The sequence below is a fragment of the Astatotilapia calliptera genome, chromosome 19 (assembly GCF_900246225.1).
Source record: "Astatotilapia calliptera chromosome 19, fAstCal1.2, whole genome shotgun sequence".
NCBI classification, from domain to species: Eukaryota; Metazoa; Chordata; class Actinopteri; order Cichliformes; family Cichlidae; genus Astatotilapia; species Astatotilapia calliptera.
This window is the reverse complement of record NC_039320.1, coordinates 6,455,594-6,476,472: the sequence shown is the minus strand read 5'-3', so window position 1 is coordinate 6,476,472 and position 20,879 is coordinate 6,455,594. Positions and strand designations below refer to the sequence as shown.

The 20,879-nt window shown below is 42.7% G+C and overlaps 2 protein-coding genes across 4 annotated transcripts; one reads left to right on the top strand and one right to left on the bottom strand.

Moving 5' to 3' along the window:
• The first annotated feature begins 11,068 nt into the window (after positions 1-11,068).
• On the top strand, positions 11,069-14,451 carry LOC113011628 (growth/differentiation factor 6-A-like). Its single transcript, XM_026151195.1, has 2 exons — positions 11,069-11,892; positions 12,805-14,451. Exons 1-2 carry the CDS (start codon positions 11,631-11,633, stop codon positions 13,719-13,721), a joined length of 1,179 nt encoding a protein of 392 aa, XP_026006980.1. The 5' UTR covers positions 11,069-11,630; the 3' UTR covers positions 13,722-14,451.
• Positions 14,452-14,536: 85 nt separating this feature from the next.
• Positions 14,537-18,493, bottom strand: LOC113011625 (lipid droplet-associated hydrolase-like). 3 transcript variants are annotated; one of them, XM_026151189.1, is made up of 7 exons: positions 18,243-18,493; positions 17,785-17,965; positions 17,191-17,325; positions 16,948-17,117; positions 15,957-16,197; positions 15,525-15,607; positions 14,537-15,138 (listed from the first exon to the last, which is right to left on the bottom strand). In XM_026151189.1, exons 2-7 carry the CDS (start codon positions 17,900-17,902, stop codon positions 14,899-14,901), a joined length of 987 nt encoding a protein of 328 aa, XP_026006974.1. In that variant the 5' UTR covers positions 17,903-17,965; positions 18,243-18,493; the 3' UTR covers positions 14,537-14,898. The 3 variants fall into 3 exon arrangements, with proteins under 3 accessions (XP_026006974.1, XP_026006975.1, XP_026006973.1); XM_026151190.1 differs by having other exon boundaries at positions 17,785-17,880; positions 18,243-18,492; XM_026151188.1 differs by having other exon boundaries at positions 17,785-18,493.
• Positions 18,494-20,879: the final 2,386 nt, after the last annotated feature.

The following is a 20,879-nucleotide window of genomic DNA, read 5'->3' as shown; positions in this document are numbered from 1 at the left end:
AAGGGGCACATTGAACCATGCTGAATAACAACAACACACATTCATCAAGAATCTAATATGGGAAGGGCAGGGCTGTGTTGATCTGAGACTGTAGACATTAAAAAGTCCACAGGAGAGATGGTAGCTGATTAAACAAGTTTCATGAGATAATAACAAAATGCAAAGATTGGTGACAGCGCTTGGAACCATAAGGCAACGAAAAACTGTGACATAAACTCGGCTCTGCCTGTGAATCACTCTTTGCTTCTCTTCTTCCTTCCTTCCCATCATTTCATATATCACTCTCCACTTGCTGTCTATCTGAGAACAAGGCACAACTTGCTATTGCAATAAACTATAATCTAATTATCCACACCTAACAACTCTTGCACTTAATCTATAATAAAATGATGACAGCAAAATGTTATAGCCCTGCCTTTAGTAGCCTCATACAGCTCCTACTGTTTCCTCCTCATGTCCTTACCAGCCATGTCTGCACAATGTTATATCATGAGTAATATTTTTTTAAATCCAGCTAAATAAAACACACACATGCACACACAGTGACATTTTAGACCTTCTTCAGAATACTGTATATACTATGGGCATCCTTACATTATTATTTATTACTAGAGCTACAATAATAAAGCAATGAGGAGGGGGAAGTAATAAATATGAAATAATGTATTTATGATGATTCCATTTGTTTCACTATCCACTCTGTGCAGGGCAAAGCTTATTACATTTTTAAACTGTAGAGATACAATCATTTTACTGCTGTAAAATCCAACTTTTGTCTTATTTAAAATATAAATCTAATATAATCTGCTTCTTAATGTATGTTCTTTAAAATACAGCGTGTGTTTTTTAATATATTATAATTATAATAATTATTATGTGGACATGCATATTAGATCGTTTTTTAGTGAAATATAATCCCTCCAGAAAGGCAGGAAATGCCCAGAAACTTACTTTAAAACTAAATATGTTCCCTAAAACGGTGACAGAGCTACAGACCCATGACAGCCTTACACAGGTAGCCAGCAGCTATGACCAGCACTACTTGTGCAGTTAATAAAAGGACAGGTAATGTTTGTCACGCTGTTGCACACACAGCACGCTCGTTTGTTTCAGTTCGTCAGTTGCAACAAGACAGCTTACCAACGTGTATGTAATAAGCTAATACTCCTGTGTGCTACACACTACAGTGTGCGCTGTACACCTACTTACTGGGTTTTATCTTGTTTTATTAACTCATTTTTGAGACACTGCATTGTCTTTTCTGTTCTAATTGTTTTTATATTGTCTTACATTCATTTCTATGAACTTCATAGCAACAGTCATAAGTTACAAAAACTGGCAAGTCACTTATATCATTTATCAATATCCCCCTTTTATATTTTCTTCCATTACATTTGTAAAAATATTATCTAATAGAGTTGCACCATGAGTGGTTATTCTCGTCGGTCTTGTTATCAGGGGAAATAATCCCATACAATACATTGAATCAATAAATTCTTCAATTCTCTTATTATGATTTGGGTTCAATAAATCAATATTAACGTCTCCACAGATAAACATTCTTTTCTGATTCAGATTTGTATACAAGTCCTCCATAATGTCCTTAAAAGTCTCAATCTTTGACCCTGGTGCTCTATATATGCAACTGACAATCATATTTTTCTGTTTTTTCATATTTATTTCCACTGTTATACATTCCATCACTCCATCTACCACCCTCGTCAATTCTTCTCATTTTTTCAAACCTTAAATTTTTATCAACATAGAGTGCCACCCCACCTCCTTTTTTATTAGTCCTATCTAAGTGGAGGAATTCATATCCCTCTATCTCAAAATCCTCTTCTTTTCCAGTGTTTATCCAAGTCTCTGATATTGCTATTACACCAAATGGTTGATTAAACTGTGCTATATATTCTTTAATAAATTGAAAGTTTGCATATAGACTTCTACTATTGAAATGAACCATGGTTATATTCTTACCCCACTCTAGGTTCCTATTAAATAGTTCCATTGTATAATAATTACAGTCCTTTAACATTTTGGTAAAAAAAATTACAGTCAGGATCTATATTGCTATCATACCCCAGTGTCCCACTTTCAACATCCATTTGATTTGTTACTTGAAATCTGTCAGACATCTGACTTTATTATATATCTTATCCACATACCATCACTTTAACAATACTTTGTCTAAGCCAAGTACCAACCAATTTGACAATTCATTGAAAGTACCATCGACCATCCCAATGCTTTGCCTTACATTTTATCAGCCGTATTTTTCTAATTCTGTCAGCTCTTTAATGACTAAGACCTTTTGGCTGCTCCGGTGTTCCATTTAACTTAATGAACACCTTACAATCTGATGTCCAGGTTGACTGTATTTTCTTCTGTTTTCTTAATAATCTTGCTTGTCTTGCAATATCTGCGTTTTTCTTGATTAGGTATTCATTAACGTACACATTCGTTCCTTTCAACTTTCTCCTTGCTTCAGAAGCTCTTTCTTCTGCTTCCTATTAAAAAATCTTATAATAATGGCAGGTTTTTGATTCTTGTTTTTTGTTAAATGTTAAATCTAAATATTATATTTGAAATCTAAATCTAAACGTTAAATCCCAAATGTTAATGTTAAATCTAAATGTTAAATCTAAATGCTAAAGTTTAAATCTAAATGTTTAGGCTAACATGCAAATGTATTGCACAGATCAGCGGAAATACCAAAATAAAAGCTTCCCGAAAACCTCCGGTGCAAAAGTGTGCCGGTAGTCGGTCAGACACGTTCTCACTCCCAAAGCGTAATAATTTTCGCTAGGTGACAAATTGTCAACATTTTATGCTTTCGGGTAACCCACACGTTCCTGAAATGACGGCATCGGAAAAAGGAGAGCACATGAGAACCAGTTTGGATTCAATCTACAGATGTTCTTCTTTCATTTTCTAAAAATGCTTTGGAAAACACTATTTTACGTCATTTAAACTGCTAGTAAAGGTTGGGAATAAGGTTATAGTAAGGGCTAAGGTTAGGGTTTAGGGCTGGACACACATGGCTGGAACGTCTATTATGGCGGGACCGTCATTCCACTGGAATTCAGCCATAACCCGACCATGAGAAAGCACGTCCGGCGATTTAGCTGAAAACATCGGAAGATCCGTTTTGTCGGCCCTCCAAAGGTTCAGCAGTAACTGCACTCTTAGCAGCTGCAGTCTCCACTTTACAATCGCTGCAGCACATGTCCAGCAAAATCGCTGGACATGCTCGTAGCAAGAAGTGAAGCAGCACATGGCGGGGAGAAGTGAGGAGGAGAACAGACACAATTTTGCACACAGAGGTTTTCGGGAAAGCTTTTAATTTTGGAATTTCCGTTGATCCGTACAATAAATTTGCATATTAGCCTAAACATTTAGATTTAACATTTAACATTTAGATTTAACATTTAACATTTAGATTTAAATATAATATTTAACATTTTAGATTTAATATTTAACATTTGATGAAAAGTTACAAATATTTTACTAAATGTTGTAAAAGAATTACTCGAAAAGCATGTTTCCACTTTACAAACGGCGCCCCATATATCACAGCTGACTGTCTTCAAATCCAACAAAAGTGGTATCAAACGTTTGTGCTACGTTTGTGCTGGTTTGTGCTGCAAAAATTTTCGTTTGTGCTACTATCATTTTAAAGATATTAATAAAAATTTCTAGAGGTCATCAGAGGTCAACCAGCCCCCCCACATTAATTAAATCAAACAAAATGGGTGTCAATCAACTGTGCTAGGTTTGTGCTGGTTTGTGCTGCTAAAATTTTCCTTTATGCTGCCTCTGTTTTAAAGATATTAATGAAAAGGTAAAGGTCAAAAGGTCAACCAGCCCCCTCACATTACCCAAATCAAACAAAATTGATGTCAAACGTTTGTGCTAACGTTTGTGCTACGTTTGTGCTGCAAAAATTTTTGTTTGTGCCGCTATCATTTTAAAGATATTAACAAAGATTTCTAGAGGTCAACAGAGGTCAACCAGCCACCCCATATTAATGGAATCAAAACAAAATTGATGTCAAGCGTTTGTGCTGGTTTGTGCTGCAAACGTTTTTGTTTGCGCTGCTAACATTTTAAAAATTTTAATAAAATAACGTCTTGATGCGTGCTTAATCATCCAGGTAAGTAAATCCCAAAAGGTTGATTCTGTTCATCTGGACATTTTCAGTTGGAGAAACGTTTCCGTCACTCATCCAAGTGACTTCTTTTGACCTTTACATTTTCATTAATATCTTTAAAACAGAAGCAGCACAAGCAAAAATTTTAGCAGCACAAACCAGCACAAACGTAGCCAGTGTTGGGAAGGTTACTTTTAAAATGTATTCCATTACAAAATACAGAATACATGCCCCAAAATGTATTCTGTAACGTATTCCGTTACGTTACTCAATGACAGTAACGTATTCTGAATACTTTGGATTACTTAATATATTATCATGCTTTTTACAACAACGTGAATGTACTATTGCTGTGTGATTTATTACTATTACTGAAGGTCCGCGACTCCGAACTGTAGTAAAGGGACCTCTGACTAATACGGCGGGGTCCCTGTCGGCTTGTCGCCGAAAACTAGCTCTACTTTGTTGTGTGGGTCAACTTTTCTTGCGAGAGACAGAGAGAGGCGTTGAAAGACTGCTCCAACGGAACTTATTGTTTTCGGAGGAAAACACGAACACGGTGTACAGTCGAGTCTTAATAGCTTACTTACAACTGGCTCGTCAGGCACTCTTCTTGGCTGAAGTGGTTATTATTATATTTACATGCTTCCAGCTCCCGTTTTTCCTCGATGACAACTCGTACCTTTCCACTCCCCTTTTTCTCCCTCCTCGCGCTCACAGACCCATAACGTGTATGGCAGTCCATTCTCCCTGCAACACGGACTACACTGCCCATGATGCTACATTCTTTAATAATAATAATAATAATAATGGATACTTTATTGATCCCCATGGGGAAATTACTTGTTTTTCTCTGCATTTGACCCATTCACTCAGTGAAGCAGTGGGTAGCCCACTAAGCAGGCGCCCGGGGAGCAGTGTGTAGGGACGGTACCTTGCTCAGGGGTACCTCAGGGTATCCGTTAAGTGGATTCGAACCGCTATGCTTGTAGCATTCTGCCTGTTAGCTTAGCCAACAACAACAACGAAAAGGCGCTCTCTCACCCAGGAAACACACAGTCGCAGAGAGAGAGAGAGCGTCGCCCTGTAATCATGGCAACCGTAACGCTGCCGCCTGGAACAACAGAACGTAGCTGTCAAACAAAACCCAAACAGTCCTGACCTGCGACAAAATGAAACAGGAAAGTACCGCAGTGTAATCCATTTATTTCAACAAAGTAACTGTACTCTGAATACCACCTTTTTAAACGGTAACTGTAACGGAATACAGTTACTCATATTTTGTATTTTAAATACGTAACGGCGGTACATGTATTCCGTTACTCCCCAACACTCATAGCTGGATTGGCCATCGGGCATACCGGGCATTTGCCCGGTGGGCCGTTGGTGATTTTTGTTTTTATGGGCCGATGGATTTTTTTTTTTTTTTAGGAAGGGTATATATAATGAAAGGTGTTGGATTGGCCAGTTGGTCATGATCGACTCTGGGCTGGACCAATTACAGCCGAGGAGGCCGGATGCACCCGCCCCCTTGTTTAGCAATCACGTGATTTTTCGCGCATTGCATGCCGGGAACTCGTGGCAAAACAATCAAAGTACCGCATCAAATGCAAGCATTTGCCAGCACCGCAAAACGTTCATTCTCCGGTTCCAATACCTTCTTGTTTTTTCTTTGCCCCCCAAAAAGGTATGTACAAAACGAAGGAGAACAATGCCGGTCCGTACAAAGACAGACTCGATGAAAAGACAAAGAAAAGATACGAGGAAAAAATCAAAGGAGTGAAAGGGTCAGACCCTTACGAGCACACAGAGTGGACAAAAGACGTTAGCGTGCTGCCCAACTTTCACCACGCTCAGATTTATATTATACGGTTCTTGGAGTGAGTGCATACACTCATGAAGTTTTAGAAACTTCAGGTCACTGGTCTTACTTCGGAAACATGGCTTAAAAAATTTCTCTTCAACGACGTAATCCGATAAAAAAAAACGATCTCTTTACCCGTCGGCTTCCCGTGGCTGTCATGCAACCGGCTATTGCAGTTAATAATACAACAGCTTCTTGACATTTTTTGGGTTTCTTTTATCGCTGTGTAACTGAGTTCAATTGAAAGCCTGCGTGCGCTAGTACCTCTTGCCACAAGTTCCCAGAATCCTTTGCGGTTTTACCCCTGAATGACGTCACATTTTCAATCTTTATCCTGGTGGGCCGGTCTCTAGTCAAAATGCCCGGGCCGATTTTTTGTCCCAGTCCAGCCTTGCCAACACTGAACGTAGCACAGTTGATTGACACCCCTTTTGTTTGATTTAATTAATGTGGGGGGGCTGGTTGACCTCTGATGACCTCTAGAAATTTTTATTAATATCTTTAAAATGATAGTAGCACAAACGAAAATTTTGCAGCACAAACCAGCACAAACGTAGCACAAACGTTTGATACCACTTTTGTTGGATTTGAAGAAGGTGGGGGGGCCCAACTTCACTCACATGACGACATGACAGCTCCCCAAAAATGAAGCCAAAACGTCTCTATCGCCACCTGGTGTCTGGCTGCAGTATAGGTCATAAACCCCGCCTCCTCCATGGTAGCGGATGGGACCGGGGTCAGACTAAACTAAAAAAAAAAAAAAGTAAAATTTATTCTCCTTAGATAATTTTTTTTCCAAAGATTCTTCTTTTGTTTTCAATAGTTCTCATTACGCTGATTTATGTTCAAGGGGTCTCCTCTTCCATAAGTTTGATTCTAACTCCTACCGCGGTGATGTTAAATTGGGGTGAAACGTCATCATAAGACTTTTAACCGGCAGCTGCAGTCACGGAGAAACTTGCGTATCTCTGTTCGGGAATAGCAGATAGAGCGTAGGCTCTGAGAGGAGGGCCAGCGTTTACGCTACGAAAACACGACAGAGTGTTTTAACCTGACAGCCTGAGGTGTTCTTCAGTAAACTGGACTACCCGACTGAAGGACCCGAGGCCCTGCTGCACTTTTTCGGTAAGTTAAACGTGTTTGTAAGCTAATTCGTAACTACTAGTGATGGGCAGATGAAGCACTGAAGCTTTTCATCCAATTGGTTCACCCCAGCACAAAGCGTCTTGAAGCTTCATTTGCTCTAGTAGGACACCTACTGGACGTAAAAATATTAGTTGGCAAGAATTTGAAGTGTGGCCTTTTGCACACAGCCTGTAAATGTCAACAACAAAAGGAGTGTGTAAAACATTTATATTGTAATGATGCAGTATACTGTGTATATTTATACTGGCAGTATGGAAAATGATTATTTGGAAATGCTTAAAATGGAAATGATCATTTACTGTGAGGTGAGGTGTGGTTGGGGTGTGGACAGTGGTTGTGCTTTTGTAACGTTGAGGTATGGACAGCTACACACTGAGGCCTCAGTCCTGCCTGTTCACATTTTATTCTGTAAAAAACTAAAAATTTTTATGACCTTTTTAGTGGGGAGAACATAGCTAGGATTTAATGATTTAACAAATCTTTTACATCCTTTGTCCTCCACAATGCTAAATGGCTGGGAGTCCTCAATCACCATGCTAACCAGGTCTTCATCTATTTGAGATTGTTCTCCTGAGGAAAGACAATAAAGACAAAGCACAAATATAAATATCACACACGTAACTTATAACAGCTGTATAATATTGTTATATCATTTAGTAACATTACTGCATGCTATATTATCATGGCATTTGATGGCTCACCTAAGCATGGATGAGGTGTTGCTGTTATATCCCAGCTCCCTGGCACATAGCAAACACTTCACCTTGTACAAAAGTAAAGCCGCTTAACATAAATTGTATTGCACCATCAGTATTATGAAAATACATCTTCTGTAGAAATTTACATAGCTTGTTGGGAGGAATAAAATCAAAATGTTCCCACACAGGGAGGACATCCTCCTCTTCTTAGCTGGCTCCATTCTCTCCTAACTTTCTCTCCTCACTCTCATAAACCTCCAAACTGTCTCCAAACTCTCACTAACCGCAACTCTCCATCAAACACCCACATTTTGACTGAAGTCTGAGGGGTTTGTATCGCTGTCATAGCTCGCGGCAAAGTTCGAACCACTTCGTGAACCAGTCACGTGGTACAGCCGGGCAGCGAGGCTTCGGACGTCATCATTTTCAGCTCCTCCCATAAATGAAGCAAGTCTCGATACGCGCATCGCAGAAACGCCCCCTCCATTACTCAACACAAGCTTCGAAGCCTCGATACAGAAGAACGTCACATCAACTAGTAACTACTAGAGATGGACCGATCCGATATTACGTATCGGTATCGGTCCGATACTGACCTAAATTACTGGATCGGATATCAGAGAAAAATAAAAAATGTAATCCGATCCATTAAATATCACGAAAGCACCTCACAAAACTTGTAACTCACCTCAGAACGTTAGCATGTCGGAGCAGTATGCATCACGTGATAGAGCGGCTGTGGCATGCGGGACCTGTCGGTGGTCTGGATAGCATTTGGAGCTTCGCTAGCAACCTGGCATTTCATCTCCGACAAAGTTATTCCCGAGAGAAGTAAAGCAAGTGTGTAAGTCCATCTCTGAATGTTTGTAAAGCATTCCTGCGTTAAGCTTAACAAACGATATATGGAGCGACTGCCTCTTCTTGCTGCTACTTCAATCATGAAACTGCTTAATGATCAGCTCATCGGCTTTTCTGTAGCGAGTCCGTCTCTCTGGTTTGCTTTTGGCCCACTTTGCACCAGAAAGAGGAAACCACGTTTAAGCTTGATCAGCTGTTGTTAGAATGTATTTAATATTACTTTCTACTCGAGGATCTTTTCTACGTAGCTGACGGCTGGTAACTGTGCAGGGGTGGATCTAGCAAAGTTTAGCCAGGGGGGCCGATAGGGCATGAACAGGGAAAAGGGGGCACAAAGACATACTTTTCTTTCTTATTCTCATTTAAAATGTCTAGCTTTTAATAAATAATTATCTGACACCCAAAGTTTTAATTTGATGTAAAATGAATAGAAGTCAATTACTGTATATAGTGACTATTAAGTCTAATATATATACCCTAGTAAGCTATAGTACTTTTTCCTTTGGGAAGGTACCATCTGTGCAGTCTGCAATTTTGTTGAAGAAAGATGTTGAATCTATTTAATATTTCTTGAAAAATAATTGATTTCTGTGCATTTTTTTTCACACTGCATCAAATTAAGGTTGATTACGTCGATTAAGCATCATGAGGTGGAGCGTGAGGGGTGGTTCCCTATTTTTTATTTATTTATTTTTGTTGTTGCTGGGAGTTGGAACCCTATTAGTTAGGTTGCTTAATATTTATGCTAAGTACTCTTTAAAATACCAGAATAGGGAGGATGGTGTAGGTCTAAGTTTATTAGATTGATCAGTATTGCTGAACTACGAAATATTTTTTTTTGCATACAGGTATAACAGAATAGCTTTAGTGTAGTTGTTGTTTTAAACTTGAGTATGAACTTATACAAAATGCAGCAAGATATTTAAAAAAACAGTTTTGTTGATTAAAACACACTATATCGGATTCATATCGGTATCGGCAGATATCCAAATTTATGATATCGGAATCGGTATCGGACATAAAAAAGTGGTATCGTGCCATCTCTAGTAACTACCGTCCTTAGCTCGGTCCTGAGACCTAGCTAGCTAAGATGAGAACTCGGCTGTCAGGGTTCGTTTAGCTAATCTGTGCAGGTGAATGAATTTACTAAATAAATCAAGAGAAACGCGCCGGGCTGCTCAGTCACTAATTACTGTTACTGTACTTTTATTACAAGTATTATACTGTAAAAACAACAGGCCGCATCCTGCTGCAGCTCCTGTGCAGAGCTGAATATTAAAGATGTGCAAACAACAGTATGTTTTCAGTCTCTTGCCACATCTGTAAAGACAGTAACATTTATTTAAAAGCTTGTACTTCAGTAACTCATTAATCAGGAAGTACGGATTAAAGTACTGTAGTGTACTGTGATACTGAAAAAAATGTAAGAGAACAACTTCAGATCCTGAGTGTGTGAGGACAGAAGAATCAGCTTTATTTCAATTTTGAGGGATAAAATTTATATCTGAGTTTGATGGTTCTGTTCTCTTTGTGATTACAGGAGCTGCCCTCAGATTCAGACCTCAGCCCCCTCGAGTGACAGCAGACAGATCATCCAACATGTTCACATGTTAACTGCAAAATGAACTGATGAAAACCGTACAAAGGTTAACGTACCACATGTGCTGCAATGAAAGCTGCAGCTGTTTTATGAAAACAGTGCTTATTGCAATCAATTCAATTTTCAAAATTATTATTGTTCATCACAAAAATTATACAAATTCTTATCTTTGAACTAACCAAATCTGGAATTACAAAAGAAAAAAAATCTTTACTCAACGCAGGATTTGAGTCGCATCTTGTGTTAATTTTGCAAAGAAATCATAATACCTGACAACTTCCCATGCGCCACTCCCAACACTCACATCACTGATGGTGACTGAAACCAGCCCTCAGTCATTATGCAAATATACTGTTTATAAGATTGGGGAAACCTGCAGTCAGCTGAGACTGAAGAAGTCACCTGGATAAGTGACGAAACGTTTCTCCCACTGAAAACGCTACGTCCAGGTGAACAGAATCAACTTTTGGGGATTTAGTTACCTGGATGACTGAGAATGCATCAAGACATTTAATTTAGTTCTGTCTGTTATTGTCCTTATCATCCTGGAGCAATTGTAACCACATCATTTTTTCAGGGATTAATAAAGTATTCTGATTTTGATCCAGGAGCTTTACTGACTTGATACAACGTTTTTATTTATTATATTTTTTTTGAGCAGTACATTCATGTAAAGATATATTTTGTAATGTATTCATGTTTTGTGTTGTATCATGAAAGTTAGAAATAATAATAATAAAATAATAACGATTTAAAATAATTTTAAATTGTGAAATATTTGTAATTACTGTACATATGACGAGTGCAGTGTATTGAAAAGGCAGGGTTAATAAGATACAATGTATAAAACTACATTCCAAAGTGAGTCTGTGTTGATCAACAAAACCTAGGATTCAAACATTCAGAATGCATTCTTTATAAATTAGGAAAAAGTCTGATGCTCACAGTGAAGGCGTTGGTGGCTCTGCATGGCTGTAGGTTCGAGTTACATGTTAAACCAAAGGAGGGGTTTTCTTCTGAAATGCTTAGATCCAGCTGAGTGTTAGACAATCAATGCCGGGAGCACTGAAGCTGGTTTTGAGGCATAAAATGGAACTTCTTTTGAAAACACCTTGTAGTCATTTTTCCTTTAATGTGACACATGTCTATTAATCTACAAAGCTGGCAGGGGGCACTGTCTACCTGTACACCTGCATGCAGGTACACAGACGATCTACATGAAGATGATCCTCTGAATGAAAGTCAGAGGGGATTTTTCTCAGTCTCACCCCCACCTGAAGCTCTTCATTTAACTTGAGGACAGCACCTCAGATGGACCGACCCGTGTTGTTTCAGCTCTGCTTTGCTTTCTGGGTCGGGATAGAGTGGACCGGAGCGTTGCAGTCCAGTTCGCAGTGGGGCGCGAACACGAGCATGATGAGGAGAGATCGGTCAGTTAACGGCTCGGTGGTCCTCCACGACTACATGGTGTTTTTATACCAAACATTGTCCAAACCTCAAAGCAGAGACTTTGATGTTTCAGACGGAGCAGGAGCTGCTAACACAGTTACAAGTTTTGTGGACCAAGGACAAGGTTTGACACCAATTTAATTCACTTTCCCTCAAAATCCTGCCTAAAAAACTGAATGTTCTAGTTTTATTACATCTATATTTGGTGTTATTCTGTTTTAAACAACCATATTTCCATTGTTGACACAGATTACTAAATATATCACTGATTTTTAAAGTTAGTAAAGAATTTAAAGTTAGTAGAAGTGATTATTTATGCGGGTTTTTGCTATGTTGTGACCATCAGAAGGTCTCATCTCCAAGTTTACAGTTTTCATTGCCATTCACTCGCTGGGCTCTCGTCCTCATTTTCGGTTTGACAGCGTTTCAGTAGACAAAGGTGAACGGCTTAGACATGAACTGAGCTGTGGTTTGGGGAAAGCTCTGCTTTGCTTTCTGATTCTACACAAAAGCAAGAACGAACAGCTTGTAGAACGGGGGGGGTGGGGGTGTCGGTCACATATAGATAAGGGCCAGAAGGGGCGTGTTTGGAGGCGTGGTTCCGCTCCTGAAAATTTGATAATTTATCTCAAATTATCTAAATCCTCCCCTAAGTCAGCCTGAAAAACTTTTAATAGATTTGAAATCCATGAATGAATCCACCTACACCAACACATCAGCTTTATCATTTCAGCAGCATTTTAGTGCATTTCTTTCTCAACTTCCTGTTTTTGTTAAACGGGTTTAACAACAGGAATGACATTTGTAAATATCATTCCTGTTTAACATCACCCAGTTCCCTTTATGATGTTTATCACTGACTTTGATGAATGCCATAAAGACTTAGAGGTGACATCCTATGAAGAGCCAAAGAGCTGTATTGAAGACTGAGGCTTGAGTCCCACATGTGACCAAAGACCAGTGTTGGGTCAGGTTTCAGACCTGCACATAAAGTTACATGCTGCGTGCTCTACCTTTACTTTCCTCCTATCCACAGATCCTCCATCATGGGAGAGCGGCCAGCGTTACGTCTTCGACTTATCCAGCCTGGCCAGGATGGAAGAGCTGGTGGAGGCCGAGCTGAGAATCCTCAGGAAGCCTCTGGCAGACCTTCGACCCACCCTAACAAGCGGAGGAAACCTTTACGACATCCGCCTGTACTCCTGCTCTTCGGAGAGACAGTTGCTGGACTCCAGAACTGTCGAGGTTTTGGGTGGTGGTCTTCCCAGGTGGGAGGTGTTTGACGTGTGGTCTGGCATGAAGGCCCATCTGAGGAATCCTTTGGAGCCACAGCAGGCCTGCTTCCATCTCCTGGCCTTCTCTGAACTGACCAACAAGGTGGCTGACCCGCTGGTCCTGGGGCTGGGTCGCACCCCTTGCCCAACCCAGGAGAAAGCTTTGCTGGTGGCTTTCTGGCATACCAACACTGCCGACAGTCTTTTCGGAGAGGTGACGCACAGGATGAAGAGCGAGGGCGGAGGATTTAGCCTCCCGAAGCCTCCGAAACTTATTCCAAAACACGTAAAGAAGAACCGCCGGCATCGACAGAGAGCTCTGTCCAAACGATCCTTCGGTGGGGCAGCGAGAGGAGGCAGGAGGAGCCGCTGCAGCCGGAAACCGCTGCACGTGAACTTCAGAGACCTGGGCTGGGACGACTGGATCATCGCCCCTTTGGACTATGAGGCGCGCCGCTGCGACGGCGTGTGCGACTTCCCGCTGCGTGCCCACCTGGAGCCCACCAACCACGCTGTGATCCAGACCCTGATGAACTCCATGGACCCTGATCTCAGCCCACCCAGCTGCTGCGTCCCCTCCAGTCTCAGCCCCATCAGCATCCTCTACATAGACTCAGCCGGCAGCGTGGTCTACAAGCAGTACGAGAACATGGTGGTGGAGAGCTGTGGGTGCCGGTAGCACACGCACAAACACAGGGCTCACCTCGTGTACTGGTCTAAGATTAGAGCAACACCTGCAATGTTTGTGTTTTTGCTCTGGTCTTTGTGGCCAATCACGGCAGAACAAGCTGAAAATACGCCTCTGATAGATGACGATGCTTCGCCATCTGAAGTCGTGTTATCAAGTTATTTCTGCTCCATTTGCATATTTGTAACTCTCACTTCCTGCATTCAGATTTTTCTCACCATGAACCAAGAAGCAAAGCTTTAGTCTCACAGATGCCCGTCACCTCATTACATCTGACACCACATCTGGAATATTAGTTTGTGTTTATTGTTAGTTTACTGAACTCAGCACCAGCCATTCAGTCTATAACCATGAACCTGCCCTCACACAGCCACTTTTTACTGACTGAGAAATTAATAAATGGTTTTGATGCAACTGCTTCAGTTTGTGTTTTTATTCATACCGACCGGTGTTCAGTTCCAGCTGCATTAACATCACGTGATCTTCACCGTGAAGGACGTGCAGCCACAGCTATCTGCACGGTGATGAGCGCACGCCTTCATGTGCTCACCTGTAAAGTGGCCCGGTAGATACTGGTGCTCGGGAACTTTTCCAAGATTTTTAAGCTGGGAGGTATCGAGGACCCGTCGAGGTCGACCAGCGAGGAAATCGGAAAGATTGAAAAGAGAAATAAAATCTGCTCCGAGAACACAGAGCGAGGCTTTCACTGCTTCATGCTGCGACACACTTACAGGAGCCTGAAGTGGGATTAACTTTATCTTCAGACCTAACCTGAAGCAGTAACACGGCCTGTTGTAATCTGTGTGTTTAATAAATTAAGTTTTCATTTATTCCCACAATTATAAACAACAGTTAATATTACAGCAGTTATTTCACATGCATTAAAAATACTGTTCCTCACATCTGCGGCTTCATCTGGACTTCTTTGAAATTTCACTGTAAATTTTCTAAACTTTAATAAATGTTTGGTCTCTATGATGAGCGCCCTCATGCCATCGTTGTACATTTTTATGTGATTAGCCAGGATATAAGAGTTGGAAGCATGTGGCCCCTGAAGGCTGATGCTGTGTTTAGTGTTTTCACTGAGCACAAACTTGTACAGCTTCCACGCCTGCACATCTTATTACACAAAGACAACGTGAACCTCTGGTTCGGCTCTGTGGTCTCGTTACAAACGTCCAGCTGAGGCACCGAATGAAGTGTTTTGGTCACCGGGAACTCGGCTCCGTAAATCTTCACGGATCCATTCAAACACCATTTCGGCGACTTCTCGTCCGGCGTCCAGCACGAAGGCGTGACGGAAGCCGTTTTCACACAGCTTGAAGTCGCCGAGCGGAAAGTCCCGCTTGATGTCGTGATAATAGTGCACCGGGCACCAGTGGTCGGTCGCTCCGTAATAAAATATCAGCTGAAAGCACAGATAGACAGACAGACAGAGAGAAAAGGGGAAACGTGGTTTTAGAGGGTGTGATCAAAGCAGCGCTCCATGAGCTGATCGCCAGCCTGCAGCCAGCAGAGGGCCGATCAGCTCAGCGCAACCAGGGGAACAACAGGTTTGACCTTTGACCCTCAGAGTCAGACTGCCGACGCCGAGCTCTGCCATAACATCTGACAGGAGCGCTGGGAGCGGCGTCAGGTCATGAGGTCGGTAAAGTGTCCAAAGTGTACAGAACAGAGCAGTAAGTGAAGCGTGAGCAATCAGAAGTGCTGTCTTTAATAAAAAGGCGACATCACCTGCACGGGTATCTGGCTTACATTTTCATTCGCTCCTCTTGTAGGCGGGGCTTTTCTTACCTTGTCGAGATGTTTCCCGATAGTCGTGTCATCTCTTTTTAGAACTTTCCTCATTTCCTGCCCGCCCAGGTACATGGCATTGGCTGCACGTGGAAACAAACCACAGAGGTTAAAGCTGGTCCGGCTCTCGCTGCAAACTCAACATTTCAAACCTCGGCTGTTAAATCTGAACCGCTGCCAGCCTGCTGGGGGAATTCCCATCATGCACTGAGCTCTTTCACTCCCAGTATATTAATATACAGCCACTGCATGTTGTAAATGTAACCCCCCCCCTCCACCTTTCTGCAGGCACCTCTGGTGCTGACAGGGTTTCTCTCCATAATTCTGTCTCTGTGTTATCACATAAAAGCTTCTTATCAAAGACAAATGTCTGCAGTCTGAAAAGCATCTGCCCTCGCTGCATATCTCACAGAAGAACGAAGCATGGCCGACCTGCAGAGTCTCCACTGAGCAGACCCAGGGTGGGCTGCACCACAGTGAGGTCCAGAGAGCGGATTCCCCCCAGCATCAGTCTGATGAGGCCGACTTTGAGCCTGTCGGGCAGCAGCGAGAGCAGGAAGAGGGGCAGGTAGACCACGTAACGCATGTGACACAGCACGGGGGTCATGACCTTCCCCTGAGGGCTCTGAGCCATGCGCTCGATGGTGGGAAACAGCAGCAGCGCCTTCAGGACCTGCATTAAAAACAGAGAGGAGACAGAAGGTTTCAGACAGACAACAGAAAGCTCCGAGACAGGAAGCTGCAAACTGCGGAAACTCCCGGATTAGAGGCAGGGGGATTTTCATGTCATTTAATCCGTTTCCTGAAAAAGTGATGGGAGGGAAGTGAAGGGAGGGCTCAGTGCCCTCAGCCAGGATCTCGCCGGGCGCCATCCGAGCTGGTCATGCGCTCCAAAGACAGAGTTTGTGATTCCAACAAACCCCCACAGAGCGCTCCGCGGTGTAGCAGGTACGCATTCACCTAACAAAGGCTAACAAACCGTTTGATCCTAGGAGGAGAGAAAAGAAGGGCGTGCCAAATCAAACATGTGGCACTCCCGCTGTGAACGACAGCAGCAGGCTAAGGATGAAATAAGCGACAATAAAAACATAAAGAGTCTCCGTTTCTGAACGACAGAAACCTCAGAGCGGCCGTCGTATTCCGGGATTAAACGATCCCAATAAGTAAAAACTCATTTGGCTTGTTTTTAGTTTCGTTCTCACACAGAGCCTCCGTCCTGCTGATCATGTGATCAGGCTGAGACGACCACGCTGCGCACGGTCATGTCTGAGCTCCGGAGCCTTCCCTACGTCCACCATCCACTGTCCCTGCATGCTTCACTGTTTGGGTGGAGGCGTGTTGGTGCGTGCTGTAGGCTGTGTGTTTTTGTGGATCGAGGCCGATTTGTGGTTTCTCCTCAGACCGGAGAACTGCGATGACTCACCTTCCTCTCAGGATTTCTCTTCATCATCTCCAGAATGATGTAGCAGCCGATGGAGTGACCAATCAGGACCAGGCTGGTTTCTCTGGGAACGTGATTCCTGAGGAAAGCCAGCTTATGTTCGACCTGCCCGTCCAGACCAAACACGTCGTCCTCCGCCGCTGAGGCGCCGTCTGCAATCGGAATAGAAATGTCAGAACACCCGAACAAGCTGCTCCTCTCTCCTGTGAGCAGAGCCGTGCGTACCTTCGATCATGTCCATGGAGGCCGGAGGAGCGCAGTGGCCGGCGTGGCTTACGGCCCACACCGGGTGCTGGTAGCCACACCTGCTGTGGAGCGTCTGCATGAAGGTCCTGTAGAAGCCCACCACACCTGGGTTACCTGTGACAGACAGCACGAGGTCAGCGAGGCCTGTGGTAACCATGGTAACCGCAAACCTGATCCAGAGCACGTCACAGTCCAAATCAGAGGACTGCCCTGTACTACAGTAATACTGCAGCTGTACTACAGTAATACTGCATTTGTACTACAGTAATACTGCAGCTGTACTACAGTAATACTGCATTTGTACTACAGTAATACTGCAGCTGTACTACAGCAATATTGCAGCTGTACTACAGTAATACTGCATCTGTACTACAGTAATACTGCATTTGTACTACAGTAATACTGCATCTGTACTACAGCAATACTGCAGCTGTACGACAGTATTACTGTGCTGTACTGCAGTATTCCTTCAGTACAGGGTATGTCCTGATGTTTGAACTCCTGAGCACAGCTTCCTCCGGAAGTATGAAACACAACAGGTGCTGCTGAGCTGTGGATGTGGGCGGGGCTCACCTGGGATGATGAGGAAGAGCACCTTGTGTGCAGAGGTTAGGGGGCAGGATCCAAACCTGAGCAGCTCCGTGGCGGCTCCGCAGCAGTAGAAGAAGTCTGTGTGTGGTGGGTCCATCATCAGCCCCGAGGAGAGACACGCAGGTGTATCAGCAGGTGTATCAGCAGGTCCAAAGGTTCCAGTCTGATCAAAGGTTCAGACTGAGCTTCACATTCACAGCTGCAGGTGTTCACGCTGCAGGTTTCAGCTGGTCACGTGTCTCACTAACAGCTGATCTGAGATCTGAAAATAAGCTTTAACTGACCTGAAAACCCAATAACTAACTAACCACTAACTAACTAACTATCTATCTAACTAACCAACCACCGTTAACCGCTAACAGACTGCAAACTAAACCGTTCACAGGCTGACGTCACACCGGAAGCTGATACTATGACACGCTGTAAATAAAACTGTTTACCTGTCAGAACAATTACGAATAAGTACTACGATATCCTCTCCATGCAGGTGCTGCTCGCTTTCAACCGCTTCCTGCTTCGCACTGCTGCACGCTGATTGGCCAGTTGCAACGCAGCTTCTTCTTTTTATTGGCCGGTTCAGTTTCCAGCTCATTACCGCCCCCACGGGCCCGGAGTGTAACTACACCCGCTGTTAACTTGAACGTACCAAATGACAATTAAAATGGTAAATGGCCTGTATTTATATAGCGCTTTACTTATCCAGTCATCCACCCATTCACACACACATTCACACACTGGTGATGGCAAGCTACATTGTAGCCACAGCCACCCTGGGGCGCACTGACAGAGGCGAGGCTGCCGGACACTGGCACCACCGGGCCCTCTGACCACCACCAGTAGGCAACGGGTGAAGTGTCTTGCCCAAGGACACAACGACCGAGACTGTCTGAGCCGGGGCTCGAACCAGCAACCTTCCGATTACAAGGCGAACTCCCAACTCTTGAGCCACAATCGCCAAAATAGAATTATTATTTTATTTTGTTCATTGTTAGTCTTTAAAAAAGATTTTATCCGTTATTTTTATTTTCCTCAGTTTATTATGTAACGAGATTTACCTTTTTGTTTGTCATACTGTGTATTTCAGTTTTTATAAGTCATATTTATCGTCTTGGCTTCTGTAACATATTTATATTCATCCCAGACTTTCAGATGAACATGAAGATAAATATCTCATCTTTAAATTCACATTAAATTGCATAAATGATAGAAATGACTGGCATTAATTTCAAATAAATACAACATGCATGTGCTGAAGTGAATTCGTCCTTTTTTTATGATAATAATAAGAAAAATGCAACTTTGCAATTTTCCTCTCTGCCATTCATTTTTGCAATTTATCTCATTTTTGCACATTTTAATATAAAGAAAAACTTTGTGAATGATTGTAAATAAAATTACACAAATTTGGGGGGATTGTTTCAGTTGCATCCAGACTGAAACTCTAACTTATTAAACCTGCGCCCTCTTTTTATTAAACATGTTGTCAGCAAAAACGAAATAAACAAAAAAATAATCAGTCCTTAGTTTTTATCAGCTGATTTAACATCACAAAATGATGTACATTCATTTGTGTGAAGTGTTTAATATTAAAGCCAGTCACTTTCACAGAGGCCCTCAGCAGACATCTGTGTTGGCAACACGTTGGTGTGAATGTGATAATAATAGTGATCCACACACTGAGCTCGTGTGGCTGTCGTCACACACGAAGTGCTTTCAGTTTTATCCCGGTTATTTTAGTTTCATCCTGAGCTCATTCTTACACCCTCAGAGCCCAGCACGGCCCAGACAGATGTGAAGGGTTTGTTCTTTGCTTTGGTCTGCTGGTCTGGGCCCAGGTTTGAGTTTTTGGGTTTAAGGGTCTTGTTTTTCATTTTTATATCTTCAAGTTACTTTAACCTTTTGCATTGTTTGATTTTGGATTCTCCTCGTTCAGTTGCTTCTGTCTCCCCGTTGTATTTTGGTGGTTGCTGTTCTGTGTCTGTCTTCAGTTTAACTTTCTCCTGAGTCATTATTAGTTATCCTCAGCTGTGCTCCAACCTGCTGCCTCTCCCTCGTTATCCCTCATACATAATGTCATGGCTGTGTGTCTCGTTGTCTTCCTAAAATTCCCGGTGTTTGGATTTCCTGCGAGGGCTCAGCATTAAATGTTTGCTTCCTGAGTCCACGGTCTGCTTGCTGCACGGCCGGTCACTGGTTACACACATAATATCCCAATAATCAATCACAGGTCTGGTACAGGTGTGTCACAGGTGGCCTCCCCCTGTATCTGTGTGTTGTTAAAAATGACACGTTCTCTCTGTGGCTGCCTGGCTTCCTCCCACACTCCACACACAAAGATGTGAGTGAGACTGGTTGTGTGTCCCTCTGTGTGCGACCCTGAGGAGGACGAGTGATGAAGAACAGAGAAGATAAAGTAATGAAGGCAGCAGCGTGAGGTCCATTGTTCTAACGTGAGGAGCAGATGAACTGACAAAGATTCACATCGTATCAGGTGTCTTTGTTTTGTCTGAGCTCAGTCATGGCAGCGCGCACACACGCATGCACACACACTCACACACGCATGCACACACACACACACACACACACTCACACACGCATCCACACACACTCACACACGCATGCACACACACGGACACACAGACATCTGATATTGTATAAGAGCATCTCCCCGTGTTTTACTTCATGCAGATGTGTGGTTTCCCCTCGCAGTGACTCATGATGATGATGATGTGGTAAAACTTGTCATTTCCTCCTATAACTTTCACATTGTTTTTATGCTAACGACGCCGTGAGGCTCAAACATGGTGACTTAGGTATGGACCTCCTGTGTGAAGAAAATTACACATCTGGATCCTTTTACACCGACTCACGACACATTAATAAAGAAAGATAATAACTCCTCTCCTCTGAGAGGAGTTATTATCATCTACAATAACAGTGCACCATCATCATCGTCACCATCATCACCACAGGAGGTCATGGAGAGGTCGGTGTTTTGGAGCAGACCTTTTAAAATAAGACTGAACAGTTCCTCTGTCACAGCAGCCAAAGCACAAAACAGGACGGACACAAACTAT

Coding starts and splice junctions, on each gene's coding strand:
- LOC113011628 (XM_026151195.1), top strand. CDS start 11,631: ATGGACCGACCCGTGTTGTTTCAGCTCTGCTTTGCTTTCTGGGTCGGG. Junction 11,893..12,804: donor TTTTGTGGACCAAGGACAAG/GTTTGACACCAA, acceptor TCCTATCCACAG/ATCCTCCATCATGGGAGAGC.
- LOC113011625 (XM_026151188.1), bottom strand. CDS start 17,902: ATGATGGACCCACCACACACAGACTTCTTCTACTGCTGCGGAGCCGCC. Junction 17,326..17,784: donor GCTCTTCCTCATCATCCCAG/GTGAGCCCCGCC, acceptor TGTCTGTCACAG/GTAACCCAGGTGTGGTGGGC. Junction 16,198..16,947: donor AGAGAAATCCTGAGAGGAAG/GTGAGTCATCGC, acceptor TTTTTAATGCAG/GTCCTGAAGGCGCTGCTGCT.